This window comes from Trachinotus anak, unplaced genomic scaffold (assembly GCF_046630095.1).
Source record: "Trachinotus anak isolate AG129_WGS33_773 ecotype Australia unplaced genomic scaffold, CSIRO_AGI_Tana_v1 ptg000005l, whole genome shotgun sequence".
Lineage (NCBI taxonomy): Eukaryota > Metazoa > Chordata > Actinopteri > Carangiformes > Carangidae > Trachinotus > Trachinotus anak.
Window position 1 is genome coordinate 23,917,341 of NW_027273856.1, and position 18,421 is coordinate 23,935,761.

The 18,421-nt window shown below is 40.6% G+C and overlaps 2 protein-coding genes across 4 annotated transcripts in view; one reads left to right on the top strand and one right to left on the bottom strand.

Annotated features, from left to right (window-relative positions):
• LOC139622060 (disheveled-associated activator of morphogenesis 1-like) overlaps window positions 1-13,988 on the top strand; it is a 50,113-nt gene extending 36,125 nt beyond the window's left edge. For 2 of the 3 annotated variants that reach the window (XM_071479151.1, XM_071479152.1), the window contains exons 9-26: window positions 276-342; window positions 449-566; window positions 2,422-2,560; window positions 2,777-2,835; window positions 2,931-3,118; window positions 3,442-3,750; window positions 3,842-3,949; window positions 4,915-4,944; window positions 5,389-5,486; window positions 5,588-5,672; window positions 6,694-6,800; window positions 7,563-7,651; window positions 7,923-8,091; window positions 8,299-8,406; window positions 9,540-9,600; window positions 9,729-9,860; window positions 11,394-11,564; window positions 12,434-13,988. In XM_071479151.1, the coding sequence (XP_071335252.1) occupies window positions 276-342; window positions 449-566; window positions 2,422-2,560; window positions 2,777-2,835; window positions 2,931-3,118; window positions 3,442-3,750; window positions 3,842-3,949; window positions 4,915-4,944; window positions 5,389-5,486; window positions 5,588-5,672; window positions 6,694-6,800; window positions 7,563-7,651; window positions 7,923-8,091; window positions 8,299-8,406; window positions 9,540-9,600; window positions 9,729-9,860; window positions 11,394-11,564; window positions 12,434-12,646 (2,251 nt within the window). In that variant the 3' untranslated portion in view covers window positions 12,647-13,988. The remainder of the gene's footprint in view (window positions 1-275; window positions 343-448; window positions 567-2,421; window positions 2,561-2,776; window positions 2,836-2,930; window positions 3,119-3,441; window positions 3,751-3,841; window positions 3,950-4,914; window positions 4,945-5,388; window positions 5,487-5,587; window positions 5,673-6,693; window positions 6,801-7,562; window positions 7,652-7,922; window positions 8,092-8,298; window positions 8,407-9,539; window positions 9,601-9,728; window positions 9,861-11,393; window positions 11,565-12,433) is intronic. The other variant, XM_071479153.1, reaches the window with a different exon arrangement.
• Window positions 13,989-14,515: 527 nt separating this feature from the next.
• LOC139622062 (trans-L-3-hydroxyproline dehydratase) lies at window positions 14,516-17,375 on the bottom strand. The gene is made up of 5 exons (XM_071479154.1): window positions 16,898-17,375; window positions 16,644-16,813; window positions 15,776-15,898; window positions 15,469-15,606; window positions 14,516-14,837 (listed from the first exon to the last, which is right to left on the bottom strand). The coding sequence occupies exons 1-5, from the start codon at window positions 17,373-17,375 to the stop codon at window positions 14,712-14,714; spliced, it is 1,035 nt and encodes a 344-aa protein (XP_071335255.1). The 3' UTR covers window positions 14,516-14,711.
• Window positions 17,376-18,421: the final 1,046 nt, after the last annotated feature.

Below are 18,421 nucleotides of genomic sequence, written 5' to 3' on the forward strand. Positions count from 1 at the left end.
TCTTTCCACAATTACAAATCCTTAAAATTGTAATTTTATCCAGAAAACGCTCTCTCGGCTCCAAATGTTGTGTAAGGTGTAACGGTCATTCCAACTTTTCCATTTCATGCAAATGACATAAGATTGCATGTAAAAAAAAAAAAAAAAAGAAAACCATTTGACTGTATATTTCATCAGTACTTTTAAGAGAATTTTTTCTAAATTAAACTGAGTATGTGAGTGCATCACATTTGCAGGTGACTTTCTAATCCTGTCTTTCCCTCTGACGCTCTCAGGCATTTAGACTACTTTGAGATGCTGCGGAACGAGGATGAGCTGGCTTTGTCAAAACGATTTGAGTCGGTAAGTGAAGAAAAAAAAAAATCCTGACCTTACTCTTGTTTTATTTGTTAGTTTTAAATATTTTTTGTGTATTCATGGGTTGCTTCTTCTACTCCTTCTCCTCTAGGTACATATAGATACCAAAAGTGCCACCCAAGTTTTTGATCTCATCCGCAAGAAGATGAACCACACAGATGCATACCCGCACTTTATGTCTGTCCTCCATCACTGTCTCCTCATGCCACGTGAGTGTATTTTTAGACGTTAGAAGTTAATGGACGGCACAGACCCCTTGAAATTTTTTTCACATTTTGTGATGTTACAGCCTTATGCTAAAATTAAGATAATAATAATTTTTACCTCATCAATACCCTATAATGACAAAATGAAAAGCAGAAAGAGGCTGCAACATAACAAAATGTATGAATACTCTCTGACTAGTTGATACAAACAGAAATGCAAAATCTTTTTTATGTTGTAAAATGTCATTAAAAGAGTCAAGTGAATAAAAAAAATCTATAATACAGTTATTGGTAAAAGGCAAATTACACATTTTTGTCAAATTTTTGTTTTTGTAGATTTTGTTGATTTTTTTCCCACACTCCCATAGGAAACAGACATTAAAAATGAGCGTTTCTTCAAATTTGAATGCACTGTTAGTAATTGTGGCATGTGCAAAAGTTTGAGCACCCTTCTACTTGTAAAACACTGAGAACTTCATTTACTCATTAGGCCTTAATTGACTTGTTAGGACTTCTAAGGCAGGTTGTTGTAATTGTCATTCTCAGCTGATGATGAATTTGCTGACTCTTCAAACCTCGTGGTAACGAAATGAGGCTAATTGGTGCCCACAAAGTAGGGCAGGCTATAAAAAGTATTCAAAGTGCTTCCAGCTCGAAACTGAAATGGTATGATCTGAAAGACCGAGAAAACTTTCAGAGAAAACGTCTTGTCGCAGGCAGGTTTAGCCGACACAGCAGTAGTGGTGTAGCACTGACGCACAAACACGGTCTCATCGCATGGAAGCCTTACCTATGAAGTCATCACAAAAGCAACATCTGGCTAGGTTTAGAAGTTAAAAAGGGGCTATTTTAAACCCATGAAATAAAGAGTAACTGTGCATTAGCATTTGAAAAAAGGCTCATTTTGATGCCTGTTTGCTGCATTAGTTGTATTTACTGTCTTTTCACTTCAAAAACTGAGTAAGATATGGAATTTTCCCAGGGGTGTCCAAACTTTTGCATACAACTATATGAGGCTGCAAACAAAATACACAGAACATATGTACCTTCTGGTTTCCAGCCAAAAAAAGATAAGTATATTGACTCTGTCCAGATTAGACTGTCCAGAGGTAGGATAAGCCGGTTCCCAGCCAAACTGAATACAGTACATATTCAGAGTCAGAGACTACTGTTGACTAATATTTTTCAGTCTAGTCTTCTGCAAAAAAAAAGTCTGATTACAGTTAGCCAGCTTTCCCACATTATTTGACTGGAAAGCAAAGAGCCGTTGTTCTTGATTCTCACATTCCCCTGAGTGGCTCTTAAATAACAAAACCTGCTTGGGTTACTTTGCTGAGGCATTAAGAGTGTAATTACCACTTCAGCTGCAAACACAAGTGTCACGGTTATGCACGAGAGTTAATCAACTGTAAGCTTGTGATGGTAGTTGAATGGAAAGAGGAATCTGAATAACATTTCTGAATATGACATTGTGCATTGAACATTTGCAAATACTCTGGTGAGGAGTAATAACTGGATGTGTCCCAGTGGTGATCTGTGTGTGTTTACAGTTTTCAGGCTACACAACAAGGCAACAGTAAACATGTCCCATGACAGATGCGGTCTCACCAGTCTAACACATGTGTCACCACGCTGTAACCTTCAATCATAGTGCCTCTCTTTGGCTCATCAGTGTAATTTTGGAACATGACACTTCATTCCTTTGTGTTTCGTCATAATCAAACAGCCAGTTTAGATCTAGCTCCAATTATCAGTTTCTGGGATATTATCAAGATGTCAGTGAGGGAAGGACAATTAATTCAAACAAGAAGACTAATGAGAAGCTTGCTCCTCTTTCTGTATTTGTCTCTTTCTCCAGACAAGAGAAGTGGTAACACGGTGCAGTACTGGCTGCTGTTGGATCGGATCGTCCAGCAGATGGTCTTGCAGAATGACAAAGGTCACGACCCCGACGTCACACCGCTGGAGAATTTTAACGTGAAGAATGTCGTCCGGATGTGAGTCTTCCAGTTTCCCCGAACAGACTGACACATGAATAAGTGCATGGAGCAGATGAATTGGCTAAAGAATGTAGAGCTGTAATGTGTTTGGTGAAGATCTGAAAGCCATGTGCTCAACAGCGCTGGTTCAAAAATAGCTTTCTTCAGAAAAACAATCGCAGGAGTTGTTCTTGTAGACACTGCAGTTAATTATGTGTGTCATCCTCTCTGCAGGCTGGTCAATGAAAATGAGGTCAAGCAATGGAAAGAGCAGGCAGAGAAAATGAGAAAAGGTGTGGATGATTATGAATTGCTGAAATATTTATATAACAAAACCAGTAAATTAAAGGTGTCATATATAAGATAACTGAGTGATGTCCCTTCACAGAACACCATGAGTTGCAGCAGAGGTTTGAGAAGAAGGAGCGTGAATGTGATGCAAAGACCCAGGAGAAAGAGGACATGATGCAGACTCTCAACAAGATGAAAGAGAAGCTGGAGAAGGAGAGCACCGAGCACAAGAATGTCAAACAGCAAGTGGCCGAGCTCACTGCACGACTGCACGAACTCAGCACTGTACGTTTTCCTTTATATTCACTGGATCACTTTATAATAAGCTTTGAAATAAAACCTGACTGAACATCCTGTTGGATATTGACAACGAATGGTGGTCCAGAGCAAACACTGTGAACAATGTGTAAGATTTTAACACCTAAAATATATGAAAAGAAAGACTTGAGCAAACTCAGTATAACTTCACGAAAAAAGCAACTACCTAACTTGAAAAAGTGTTGCAAACATGTGACCACAAAAACTCATTCAGTCTTGTGTTGTCCTGTCCAGGTTTATGGGTGGAACATTAGAAACTCTTCAACTGTTGTTGTACTCTCTCTCTGCAGAGGCAGGCAGCTGTTGTTCCCGGAGGCCCCCCCCTCGCCCCTGGTCCCCCCGGCGGCCCTCTGCCTCCTCCGCCTGTGCCAGCTTTTGCTGGTCTGTGCCCACCTCCCCCACCGCCTCCTGGTGGTATGATGCCTCCTCCACCTCCCCCGCCCCCTCCTCCGGGGGGCCCTCCACCTCCTCCTGGACGTCCACCCACTGGAGGCATCCCTCCGCCGCCAGGAGCGCCACTGGGACCATCCCAGAAGAAGAAAAACATTCCTCAGCCATCCAACCCACTCAAGTCCTTCAACTGGTCCAAGTTAGCTGAGGTGAGAACAGTCGAGGCACAAAAAGACCCGAATATATTGATCCTTTGAGTGAAATTATGAGATATAAATATCTTTGTTTTCCTCTGCTCAGAATAAACTGGAGGGCACTGTGTGGATGGAGGTGGATGATGGCAAGGTTTTCAAAATCCTGGATCTGGAGGACCTTGAAAAGACCTTCTCAGCCTATCAGAGGCAGCAGGTACTGAAGATGAGGCCAGTCATCAGCTCACCAACTGTTGCCGTCAAGTGTTAGGGCGGGTGGGTGGTAGATTGGAGGGGTGGGATGGGTGGCTGAGAGCTCAGCTGTCTTGCATTTCTGGACTTAGTCTTGGCTTGTTTTCTGATTTTCTAAAAATTTCTTATGTTTTGCAACTTCTGGTTTCTTAAGAACAGTTACAGAAGGGAGGAGGGGAGAGGTCAGATAATCTACAAATCTACAAAAGCCTGAAATGAAAAAAGCAGAGGGGAGAACTTGACAGATTTGGGGGTGTACTATTACATACAAAGCTTTCATGCTTGAATCATCTTAAATATCTCCTCCCATTTGACTGGAATGCTATATTTTGCGATTTGGTTTTGATCATTTTGATCATGATTGAAAATGCATGAATGAGCTGCTCAGGATCTGCTATTTCTTTCTTGTGGCTTTAGATTGCAAGTCATTTAATTTCTAAATAATCATAATCAGTAATATCTGTACTAGTTTCACAAAAGGGAATGAGATGTCAACAGCCCCTTTTTTGCAGATCAGTCTTAAATAGCAGTGCTTAAACATGATCTTAAGCATGAATTCACATAATGAGAGGCTGAGAGTTTGTAAGTTGGTCTTTTTTTAAATGACATCCACAAATACAAAAAAAAAATATTTAGACCCTCAGTGTTGACCTGATTAGTTTCACAAAAAGCTCACAAAAAGAAAACAAGACACTCTTGACAGACTTATTTCTTATGTACACAGCATGTGAACTATAGCACGTATCGATCACCTGAACAGCCTCTCGTGTCTCACTGCTGCTCACTTCATTACTGATGGATCCATTGTCATCTAAGTGCTGAATGAGCTTTGATTCATGTGCTGTTTGTGTTTATGGGCTGCAATCACGTAACTGCTTTACTTATTCTAATGAGTGCTTACATCTTCCCTGCTTCTTGCCTGCATTTTAGGACTTCTTTATGATCAATAACAGCAAACAGGTGAGTGCACTTACAGTACAGTAGATATACAGTGTGGAGTTTTTGTCACTCGTTGTGGACTCAGTCAGACTTTGTTTATATTATCTTATATGTTATACTTGATGTCTTGTTGTACTTTTCAGCTACATGTTTCTTTAAATCTATTTCCTTTTTTGTCCAGCAGAATATATACACGTTATATACCTATACACACCTTTTGACACTTTTGTTCAAGTCCCTTGTTCAACATCCCTTGTCCGTGTGTGTCGTGTTGTTTCTTGTTTGACTGTTTTTTGAGCCTTTTTGTATGTGTTCAGCTCTTGTTTGGGATTTTAGGGCATGTGTCGGTCAATCTTTATTCTTTGTTTGTGGGTGACTGTAACCAAAAAAAAAAACAAAAAACTAACAGGTTTGTGCATGTTAAAATTGCCATTTTCCGTCTAACCTTTATTGTCTTGCTCACAGAAAGAGGCAGAGGACGACACACTGAGCTCTAAAAAAGTCAAGGAGCTGTCAGTCATTGATGGCCGTCGAGCTCAGAACTGCAACATCCTCCTCTCAAGGTAAGTTCAGAATATCAATATAACCCTTTTAAAAAGAAATGACTGACGCATCCCAGGTTATGATATGTTTTTTTAATGGACTCATCTGTTATGTACGGCAGGCTGAAGCTTTCAAACGAGGAGATGAAGCGAGCTATTTTAACTATGGACGAACAAGAGGACCTTCCCAAAGACATGCTGGAGCAGGTACTTCATCTGGTCTCCTGCATGCAGCAGTCCTTCCTCTGCTGCCACTTATTCAGTGTGTTTGTGTGCAGCAGGTTACAGTCAGCTCCAGAGAGCTGATTTCTTAAAAGTCATGGAAATGAGAAACCTGGCTACTGTAACAGGAGGAAACATTGTTTCCCCAGCAAAATTTCTCCTGGAGAACTTTTGGCCATGTATAAAAGTAACTGGGGTTTTAATTGACTTTATACATGTACTGATGTGCAGGGCAAAGATTTAAGACAGATCAGCAGGAATAAAGGTAGTCAAAATAATTCAATCTCAAGTCAGACTATAAGTTAAACGAACACAAAGTATCCTCTAGAAGACTAAATAAGTCACTTTCTATCACTGAACATCCGTGCTGTCAGTCCTCACACACCACAAAAACAAAAAACCAGGGAGCAGTGAATTGTATCAGTACTACCGTTAAAATAAGTGAGCCATACAAAATGAGGTCAGGGTAGGGGGGAAATCTGCTCACTGACCTGCTGCACGTACAGTGCATGCAGAAAGTATCCAGGCCTCTTCATCCTTTATTTCAAATTTTGTTATGTCGCAGCCTTATGCTAAAATAAAACACCCCACATTTTTCCCCACATCAATCTGCACTGAACACCCCATAACGACAAAGTGAAAACAGAATGTTAAAAATCTTTGCAAATTTATTGAAAAGGAAAAAGTGACATATCACATTGACATGAGTATTCGGACCCTTTGCTATGACGCTTGATCAAGCAACAAAAAAGTTGTAGCAAGACATGTTAGGGTTCAATTACATTGCATATCCTGTCATGTGACTATTGTGCATCCTGACCTTAAGAAGACGATGCTGAAATGATATATTGCCCCTGTTCATTGTGATATAAATATTTTGCCCAGGAAAAAAAATGTTTATTTTGAGTAAAGAGACAGTGAGATAGAGTAGCATGTTACCACTAAACAAGTACAGATGAATGTGTGTTAAATATGTTAGGTAAAGAGTTTGTTCTTGTTCCGTCAGCTGCTGAAGTTTGTCCCAGAGAAGAGCGATGTGGATCTTCTGGAGGAGCACAAACATGAGCTCGATCGAATGGCAAAACCCGACCGTTTCCTCTATGAGATGAGCAGGTACTTTCCTCATACAGTTTTTTTTTTCTCTCAAGTGTTAGTCCTGAATTTGAAAAATCAGTATTAAACAGGTAGTTATCTCAGACCTGACAGCTTCAGGTCAGTGCAGCACTGCAGATCTGCTGACAAACAATAGCCATTGTTTCCTCTTCGTCATAGCAGATAGATGAGATGACACATGGGTTTCTACTTAGCGTGGAACAATGGCTGTCTGTGTGAATCACTGTTTCTGAATTGTGTTGGTGAATAAATAGAATCAGCAATGTAATAACAGTATTTGAATTGCAGTTTAGTAAACAAAGTCCTATAAGACTGGAGGAACAAAGGAAACATGTCATGATCAGCCACTAAGTGCATAAATATTTTAAGACCAGCGTAGCAAAGATCCAAGAGATTCCCACATTTTAGTGACAATAGAAACATACTTAACAGTTTTTTTAATTCAATAATTTACTGTAGTCTGGCAGTCGCTTCAGTTGAGTTTAATCAGAAGACAGAATGGACTGGCGGACAGATGTCTCAGTGGTATTCATTAGCTCCATAAGCTGAAATCATAAACTCTGCAAAAATAAGCTTCATTACCACAACTAAAACTTTATATGTGCCATTTATTAAGCATACAGGCGGCTTGCTTTATTTTGCTCAAGCACAATGTCCATGTTTGTGGCTTTTTGTCTAAATTTGTGGATTTCCCTGTTTATTATTTATGATTTTCGTCCAGTTTTGTTCTCTTCTGACACACATTTTCCATCTCCTGTCCAGAATAAACCATTACCAGCAGAGGCTGCAGTCTCTATACTTCAAAAAGAAGTTCGCAGAGAGGATAGCTGAGCTCAAACCCAAAGTTGAAGGTGGGAAAAGTCTTATACACCATGGATATTTTTTTTATATAAAAGTGGAGGGCTGAAAAGTATTATATTCTATTAATATCTAACTCGGTAACCCTTGTGTTTTAAGTAAGGAAAGTATTGTCTTTTAAGCTTCTAAAACTTCTTATGTTTTGTATTTTTACCTTTTGATATTTGCCAAGGAATTAACAAGCAGGCTACCAAAGACAGATGTCTCCTAAGTCCAAAAATAAATTAGAATCCACTGGAAACATGAATTTCCTTTATGTTTCAGCTCTGACCAAGGCGTCTAAGGAGATCTTACACAGTAGAAACCTGAAGCAGCTGTTGGAGGTGGTGCTGGCCTTTGGAAACTACATGAACAAGGGTCAGAGAGGAAACGCTTACGGCTTCAAGGTGTCTTCACTCAACAAGATCGCTGACACCAAATCCAGTATTGACAAGTAAGAGCACTTTTTCAGTCATAACATTAAATCTTTGCAGGCAGTATGAGACTGAATGTATGGAATATAATCTGGAACTGAGAGTGTGGTATTTATGAAACTCCATATGGTTATTCAAATCTGAACCTACATAATAAGAGCAATATATTGCACATTTGATACGTTCACTCCAGCTCAGTGTGTCTGTACGTCTCTGTGTTTTTATAGAAACATCACTCTCCTACACTACCTGATCACCATCCTGGAGAAGAAATACCCCAAAGTCCTGATGTTCCAGGAGGACCTGCAGAGCATCCCAGAGGCAGCTAAAGTCAAGTAGGTGAAACCTTGGAGCAGTGGGTCCCAATCTAGGGGCGAGGACCTCTCAAGGGGCTACAAGATCAAATTTAGGGGCTACAAGATGATAAACAGCATTGTAAATAAGAAAAACGTATTCTGCTACACAAATTATGCTTACTCACTTTTGTTCAGCCTCTGCGATATATTTATTTATTGATTTTCTTTTTTTCCATAAGAAAGTAAGTAATAATAAGACAAACATGTAATCAATAGTAACATAAGCAGACAAACAAAAACAACTGAGAACAACAAACATATACAGCAGGTTACATGAAAGAGTCTTTGTAGGTAAAGAAGAATAAGAAAAAAATGAGTATAGAAGAATAATTATTGAAAGAATAAGTAAGAGTTCAGGTTCAGGAGACTCCTTGTAAAATAACAGAAAAAAAAAATCTGGTCCAAGACACAGACAGGGCTGCCAGACTTTGTGGAAGTGATCTGCTTTGATATGAAGAACACTTGTGGGATAGTTCAAAGGAACCAGCACAAATATTATTTTACATCAACCCCTAACAGAAGGGCCCTTATCACTGATCCACATTAATAATATATTTTTCTCACAGCAAAAGTAAGAACGATATAGAACCTTTTGCTATCTATAGTAATTATATTTCTACTGTGAGGGCCCAAAATCAAAAGACCAATCCATCTGTAATTTACTACATGACCATAGGCAATGGGTTAAGGAACCGATTTCAGTTTTATATTTCAGGCAGAGGAGAAAGTGAGAGATTAATAGACTGGTTACCATTAAGGAATTTATGTATTCTATGTATAATGCTTTTGTTCAAGCACAGATTTTGTTGGCATAACTCCATATATCCTCGCATGTCTCCTCATCAACATTTATGATCCTTGCTTCTTTATTTAATACTGGATAATTTGACCTTGTTATGCTTCCAAAACCATTTGATTGTGCTCATGAGTTAAGACATATGCAACTTGTGACAAGGCTTAGATTAGACACAGCTTTGTTTTAAAGTGTTTTAAAGAGTCATAAGCTGAGAGGGTTGGGAACCACTGCCTTGGAGAACCTGTTGCCTAACTTTCAACTGCTTCTTGTTTCCTTCCATTCTTTGTTCAACCTCCTTTCTTTGTTTTGTTTGCAGTATGACAGAGCTGGAAAAAGATATCTGCAACCTGCGCAGCGGCCTGAAAAGCGTTGAGAGTGTGAGTCACAAAGATTGCTCGGATACAACAGTACATGTTTTTCATCAGTCATGCAGTTGTACATTGTTTAGTGCTGATCCAGTGTAGCTCTCCTTCAAGTTCCTCTCTTGGATTTTTTTTACAAATAGGAGCTGGAGTACCAGAAGAAGCGACCGCAGGAGCTGGGCGACAAATTTGTGTCTGTGGTGAGTCAGTTCATCACTGTGGCCAGCTTCAGCTTCTCTGACGTGGAGGACTCTCTCACTGAAGCCAAAGAACTGGTAAGTCATCATGTCTGTATGTTGTGTGTCTGCCAGACTTTAAAAAAAAAAAAAACTTGTCTGTTTGAGCAGACCGGATAGAACCACTATCACTTGCAGATACAGTCGCTGAAAGCTTGCATCCCATTTCCTCTCCGTGCAGCTGTTTCTACGCGCCTTATTGACCTCATCAGTCACCTTTCTAGGAAAAGCTAACAGCAGGAGTGAAGTGTTTCAGCTTCCTGCTGCAGCGCCACTGACACTTTATTGGTCAGCCTGCTCGTTGTCCTATGTGCAGGTCAAGAGTGAAAACAGAAACAGAGGCAGAGGGTTAGATATTGTTTTACATGACTGTGTTCTGCATTGTATGGTCGTTGTGTGTCTCATTGCATCATGGTTTTAGGGGTTGTGATCACACCTGCCAACTACTTTAACATGTCATTTTATGAATGCTTTGCGAATCCATTTAAGTGCGGGTGGTCCATGTGGAAAATTAGAGGCTAAAGGTGCTGCTGTAGGCCAACAAAATGAGTATTTTCCTCATAGCTCATGTGTAGCACAAAAGCTAACAGAGAAGAACACAGAAGAAGAAACAAACCTCAGTTTTGCAGATGGCCATTTTAAGGGAAATGGGCTTTTTACTAGCAGAAACCTGAGCATATTCACCTTTTAATGGAGAGCTCGACACCCTGAAGTCAGATTTATGCGTCTGTCCACATTTATTAGTGCCAAGGCAAGAGGAGTTTTTATCTTGAGCATGTTTTTTGTGAGCATGTGCTACATTGACCTGAGCTGGTCACATGGCAACCATTAGTCTCTGTGAATCATTTACGGTGTCCCACTGTTAAATATTTGAGAGTGTTTACAGTTGTCCTCTGTACCCCTGATTGGGAACAAGAGAGCCCATGCTGACCCTCTAAACACCTCCTTCCATCTGGGGTGTGTGTGTGTGTGTGTGCGCGTGTGCATATAATGAAATGGTTGCAGAATACCAAGATGTAAAGAAAAAAAGGAGATATTTAATGTGTTTTCATCACAGAAATCACATCCCATTGATTCCTGTTGTTAAGAAGTAAAAAACCTGATATCTCATTTGAAACAAACAAACAAACAAAGCATTAATAAACGATTCATGTGACTGATGACGACTAACTTCCCTGCATCTTTGCTCCACCGGATAAGAGTTTGCGTGTCATGGGCAGAGCTGCCATTAGCCTGCAGATCTTTGAGGGTATATGTTCTCAGCATGATCTCACATCTGGATGTTCTCCTTTTTTAACTTACTGTGAAAAATACCTAACAAACACATTGCCTTAATTTGGGCTCTGGCTCCAGTCTCCAGCCTCAGCTGTAATCAGTAGCTGGTCAGATCTGGGTTAACGTGGGCTTCAAAGCCTGACTACTGGTACCCTGCTCTGATTTCAAAGAGCTGAGACCTAATGAGTCTCCTGTAAAACAGTCAAAGATGGAGTAAAACATGGTTCCACCGTGTCCTGCTGTAAATCTAAGCGCATGTGCCCCTCCCTATGTGCCCCCTTCTCTTTGGTCCCACAGTTCCTGAGGGCAGTAAAGCACTTCGGTGAAGATGCCAGTAAGATGCAGCCAGATGAGTTCTTTGGCATCTTTGACCAGTTCCTGCAGTCGTTCGGCGAGGCACAGCAGGAGAACGAGAACATGCGGAAACGCAAAGAAGAGGAGGAGCGCAGGGCCAAGATGGAAGCTCAGGTATGTAATTGTTTGCTGTAATTGTAATTGATGTAATTGATCCATATGATTCTTGACACAAAGAACCACAACTGTTATAAAACACTTATTCTGCTTCTGGGGACAGAAGTTCCCATAGTAGAACCCAACTTTCTTAAATAACATTTTGAGGAGTATAAATTGAAATATTCTAGAAAATCAGAGTTAAAGTGAAACGAGTGTAACTTTTGAAAGAGGTCCCTTTATAATTCATACATGCAGGGGTTTTGTAACCACACTCATTTTTTCTGGTATGACTTTGAAGCTTGATTTATTGTTGCTGTGTAACGTTACTGAGAGAAATAAACTCATTTACTTTCTTTCTGCGAGTTAGATGAGAAGATTGAAAGCACTCCTATGACTGTATGATAAATATACAGCTAGAGCTGGCAGCCGATTAGCTTAGCTTAGCTTAGCATAAGGAGTAGAAACAGGTCTAAACAGCTAGCCTGGCCCCTTCCAGTACCAACAAAATCCATTTAGCAGCACCTTAAAGCTCAATAATTAGCACGCCATATCTCATTTACTTAATCTGTACAAAAGCAGAAGTGTAAAAGCAAGAACTTGTAGTTTTTGTGGGGGGGTTATGTGCGTGACTATTTCTTAGCTGATGTTCTAACAACCTGACAGGAAGGAAGTCACTGCACCTGGCCATGAAACAGCTTTAAAGTGTCTTGAGATAATCTGTGTTATGATTTGGCGCTATTTAAATAAAACTGAATCCGATTGAATAACTCCTTAAAAGACAGCAAATCGTCAAACTACTCTTTTGAGGAAAATTTAATAATATGATTAAATATGATCAGAAGGACATTTTTTTATTATGATAACTTTTATATGTGTGTCACCAGCTGAGAGAACAGAGGGAGAAGGAGAGAAAGGCCCGGAAAGCAAAGGCGAACGGGGAGGATGATGGCGGCGAGTTCGATGACTTGGTGTCAGCGCTGCGATCGGGCGAAGTCTTCGACAAGGACTTGTCCAAGATGAAGCGCAACCGCAAACGCATCAACAGCCAGACCACGGACTCGAGCAGAGAGCGACCGGTCACAAAGCTCAACTTCTAAGCAGAGGCTGAGATCATCGTCCTTGTTTCGCTTGCCCACCCAGCGTCTACCCCCCCGCTCATCATTAGTTTCCCTCTGGGTCAAACTGACATTCACATTCCTCAGCACCCTCCTCCACTCCCACCCAGCGCTGCCTGAATGAACCATGGCCTTGCATCATCGCGGCAAAGCCACACACAGCACAACATGTTCAGACCTTTCATCCTCTCAGATTTTGATGCTAAACGGAGCAGAAGCCAAAAACTGTTATTAACGACCAAATCTGATAATTCCTGCTGGAGGATCAGTTTGGCCAAATGAAACGTTTTTAAGAAGATGTCGTGCAGGACCAGGATGTTCTGTCTTGTTCCAGGTGTGAGAGATGGTCACGGTTGTTTGATAGGATGCGTTCTGTGCTGTTTTTGTACGTCAGAATCTATGCACAGAGTGAAATGTGCAGCTTTTAGACTCGTTCAGGGCTTGATGCTCGATCCAAACAGGAAGATGATTCCATTAGAAACACAAGGGGCCATTTTGTACGGACTGATTTCACAGATTGAGAGGGGCTGCTTTCACACGCCTGGATGTCCAAGAGACGAAGAGAAAGACTGAGTCTGAACTTCCTCTTGACGCTGCCACTCTCTTGCAGTCAGAACCATTGGAGGACTGAGACGCTGCATCTTTAAACAGACGTGGTTTTAACTGCAAGTGACACAGTTGAGAGGCAGAGGTTTGTTTTGTTTTTTTCTATTCATCATTATTGACACGCAGCATTTATACATCTGATCACTGTTTGTTTTGTTTGAACGTTTTCCTGTTAAGAGCTGGCCTTAACTCTGTTGATTTTAATTGTTGAGTAGATACTCTCAAAGGCCTGGGCCTAATCTGCAATTTCTCAACAAGTGTGGACAGTCGTGTCATAGATTACATATATCTATATATAAGGATGCGTGCTTGTTACACATGCACATATGAGTTCATAATTACTATGCTAAATGCCATTAAAACCATACCCAGTCGATGCAATACACTTGTTTTTCCTCTCTGAAGGGAGCGCCCTCCTTTATTATTTTATTTGAACAGATGAAAGATGTTTTCTGCACGCTGGCTGGATTTACACTGCATTTAAAAAGAAAAATAATAAGAATCAACATCCTGATTTTACAGTCTGTGATCCACATGTGTGGTTTTCCACAACAACAAAAACCTCACATGTCGATATGTAAGGTCTGATTTTAATTTGTCCCCTCAGCAGCTGTGTGAATCCATCCAGTGTCATCCCCCCCCTCCCCACTGAACTTTTATAATTTAAATATTGCCTTCCATTGTACAATGACCTGAAGAAAATAAATGGGAGAAAACAGTTGTGAGTTTTCATGTTCAGTTGTGAAGCACATTTGACTGAATCCTTATGCATGAAGAATCTTTACTGTGTTTTGAAGTATTTAACTTTAAAGACCCCGACACCGACCAGGCTCAGAGCTCCACCTACAGGTCAGTATCCAAATATAATCCAAACTATTCCTATTGATCCAAACTATTGATGCTACAACCTGCAATGTTCGCACTTAAGTTTATTATTATTTACTGAGTATTATAGCTTTTAAGTTAAATGTCACAATGCAGTATAAAGAATATTATTATTATTATTATATATGTATGACGAAAATTTAGGATACCAGTACCATATTGATAGCCAGTTTCAGATCATATCCTTGGTTATTTGCCACTGACTTTGATATTGTACAGTTTTAATTGAGGAAGTAATTTGTCTATTTCTTAAAACAGGTTCAATGACGGATAATTTCACCAACAATGAAAATTAAAAAACGGGAAATACATCATTTCTACTAAGTAAATCAGGCAATAATTCACAAAACTAAACTAAACAAAACTAACAGAATATTTTAATAGTATCTCTTTAAAACATTTTATTATAGATCCAACTCTCTTCTTAGAGACTTTAAAGTTTTTCTTGCGGTACAAGCCATGAGTTTTTAAGATGCAAAAACATTTTGCAACACTAATATTTAAACTAACTTTTTTACGTAGAACCATGTGTAAATGAAAATCACACATTTGAAGCTCACTTCAGCAGAAACCCATGTGCCAGCTTGTCGTCTGCCTCCTGCACAAAGCGTGAAACACCAGTGTAAAAAGCTCTGCCCGCAACTTCCACCACGACAGCCTTGAAGTCACCACACTTGGTCTCCTGATGAGAGACACAAAAAGGAATCACCAACATGACATAAAACAGTAGTAACATGAAATAAGTTGTATTTTTTTTAACGGACAGAAAGTCTTTGGGCACTACATAAGTTCACTTCTGCCTGTTGAACTAATTCAGCTTCAGATGTAAAAACTAATTTAAAAATGAATTCATACGATGGGACAAGTGAATACTGTACAGTGTACATAAACAGTACATGTTAACTGAGGAAAAACACCTCAACAGATTAAACAATATTTCACATACAACAAGGAGGATAACCCGTGAATTTGTTGGGATATGAGGACGATCCCTGATTCACTGAATTCAAATAAAACATATAGATCAACAATATATCAAACAAATATTCACTGAGACAACAGAGTCACCAATTTAACGCCAATCCACCCACTGATTTAAGTCTTGATCTAATTTTCACCTTAAAGATGCTGACAGCTGAAAGTGTTGTATCAACTTTACCATCATAACAAATAGCACAAAGAAAATCTGTTTAAGAGTGGACTTCCCTTTTGAGGTCATATAAATATTTATGTTCATTCATCATCAAAAAATCTGCTTTTTATAATATAGTTCAGTCCTGCTGCTGAAAAACGGTTGAGTTAAGCTCAGGTACCTCCACAGCTCTTCCAGTGAACTGGGATCCAGTGGCTCCACTCTGAAACGTCCTGGTCTGGTTGAGCTGGATGAGACCTTTGTGATACTGAAGAGCCACTCGAGCCGTGACACCTGAACCAGTGGGGCTTCGGTCCACCTGAGAACATGTTTAAGGTTAAGATCATGCTAATAAGACAGACAGCATATGCTGTGTGTTCTGTACTTTTTTATCTTTTTACTTTAGTATGTTTCCAACACTTGACATTTCACTGAGCCATGCAGCAGCTCTCCTGAAAGTGTCAAATGATAAGGTGTCTGTAAAATACCTGAGCCTCTGCAAACACACAGACATTGGCAGTGGGATCTGAGGAATAATCGTCTTTTCCATCAGTGAGGATGGTGCCATAGAGGAAGGCCAGATCATCACTGGTTGGGTGGTGCAGCTTCACCTTGGAGTGAATAAGGCAAAATCAGCATGTGCAATATGCAATAGTTGGATGTTGGCCCTATGTTAGTCAGACTTCACTAATTAATGCTCTTGTGGCTGAAGGGGAGTAAAACCCCTGCTGCCAGTTTACTGTGTGTTTATAGTGTTCTGTAGTCCACATACGGTATGTTTTTGGGTAAAATCTTATTACCAGAGATTTTTCCTGGTGCATGTTCTTAAAAAATAATGATGCACACAAGGCCTCTAAAAAAAAGAACTGTCATATGTTTTATATTAATGATTAGTGATGACAAGCTCAACACAACAAACCCAAATTTGAAAAAAAAGAGAAGTAAAATAAAAAGTGCATAGTGTTGTCCAATAAAAGACGGATTTTTTGTGTAAATCTCCTCCTTCCATGGTCTAAATTGTAAACTGTGTCTTGAAATGTAGGGGTGTTCAGTTGTAAATAATTCTTAATAAGTAACAAAAAAATTGAAACTCTTAATTCCACTTTTGTGGCTTACACAGAATCTAAATTGTGGATTTTAGTTTAATTATTAGGTGAATTATTTATCAGAGATGAAACGCTGTCCATCGCAAATTGCCCTCTATTAGATTACATCTTGCACCTGTGTATTCTTGTGATTATTCCACATCTGTCTCACTTCAAGTTGACCAAAGGTTTCACATCATCACGATCACCACTACACCGTGGATCCCGTGTGTGGTGACCCCACACAGGCCGCACAATGTGAGCGTCTCACCTGAGATTTGACAGCTTGTGTCACCGCTGAGGCCGCGTCCACTAGATCCCGGGTCCTGGACTTGGTCACGTCCAGGCCAAACATCTGGGCGTCGACGAAGGCGTAGTAGGCTCCTCCGTAGCTGACGTCAACCGTGACATCACCGAACCCTTCCACGCTGACCTGCACATCTGGAGACGGGGTCATTCAGTTTAGTCCTGCGGGGCATTGAAAACACCTGGAAACAGTCTGGTGGATCAAGGTGAGTTCCCCACCTGTGGCGAATGCAAAAGCTGGCACACTGAGAAACCTCACCCCTCCCGTTTTCCCGTCAGAGTACTCAACAAACGCCTTCACCAGCCCGCAGGGACAGTGTATGTTCACTTGTGTCTCCGGCGGCCGTGGATCCCTCACCAGCTTGTAGTCGACGGCGAAGCGTCCCAGCGCGATGACGGCGTGTCCGCACATGGTGCTGTACCCCTGGTTGTGCATGAACAACACCCCCAGATCGGCCCCGGGGATCTCGCTGTCCACGATCAGGGCTCCGTACATGTCGTAGTGTCCCCGGGGCTCGTGCATCAGCAGCCTCCGGAGGTGGTCCAGATGTTCCCGGGCGTAGCGCCGCTTGGAGAGCACGCTGTCACCTTTGACCTCTGGGTAGCCGCTGAGGATGATCCGTAAAGGCTCTCCACCGGTGTGCATGTCGACCACCGAGAGCCCGTCTCCTTCGTGAGGTGGAAGCTGCATTTCCATCTCAGAGCTAATGTAAAATAAATAAATAAATAAAATGAAACAGTGCTTTGAGTCAAAATACGGACACATCTTCTTTATTTTCCAACACATGTTCAGCAAAGAGCTGATCTGAGGCCGCCACCCTGCAGACACCGTGCAATTTTTTGGCAGATTTTCATGACTAAAAGCTCCAGATGTCCAGATATATCATTACATCTGATATTATTTTCTTTAATGTTTGATTTGTTGCTCAGTGAATAAAATGAAAATCACTCTTTCTTTGTCAGACCAACACTCAAAACACCCAAACCCATGCTGAGTTTACTGTCACTGGGAAACTGGGAAAACAGAAAATATTCGCATTTCAAAAGCTGGTACCAAAGAATTTTTGGCATCTTTCCTTCAGAAAAGACTTTAATGATTAATCAGTTATAATTTATTGCCCGATTTCCTTTCAATCAGCTAACTGGTAAATCAATCAATCAATCATTTAAGCCCTACCCCGGTGGGTAACTGGGTGCTGGGTAAATAATGATGACACTATATAGTCATGTTCAGCTGGGGGCCAACAACAAATCTTTGCCCCAGGGACCTCTTGTTGCAACACAGATGTCATTCTCATAACTTGTGAAGAAAGTAGTCGTTATATATGTTATCTCCATGTTGGCCTACTGTTCCTGTAGACAACATGTTTTACCCAGCAAGTCCTCTGTTGCATTTTAGACAAGATCATGTATTACACACACATTGTTGCGTTCGCGGCACCCTAGAAAAGAGTGGAAATCTGAGAAACAGTCGCATCCGCAACAGCTGCAAAATTCCCCCAGAGGCATTCAAAACTTCAGTCGGTACTGCAGGCCATCTTATTCACAAGACACCAAACATCGATAATATTATTACTGAACTAATGATCATAAAATAAATGTTTTTCAAAAGCTGCGAGTCGCTGCAATAGAAGTGAGTGGAGTAAAACACCGACTACTCGCATGGCGAAGTGTGACGTGGCCGTGCTCTCAGATAAACTACTGCAAAAAGATCAGCGTTATTTAAACTGGTACAACTCCAGA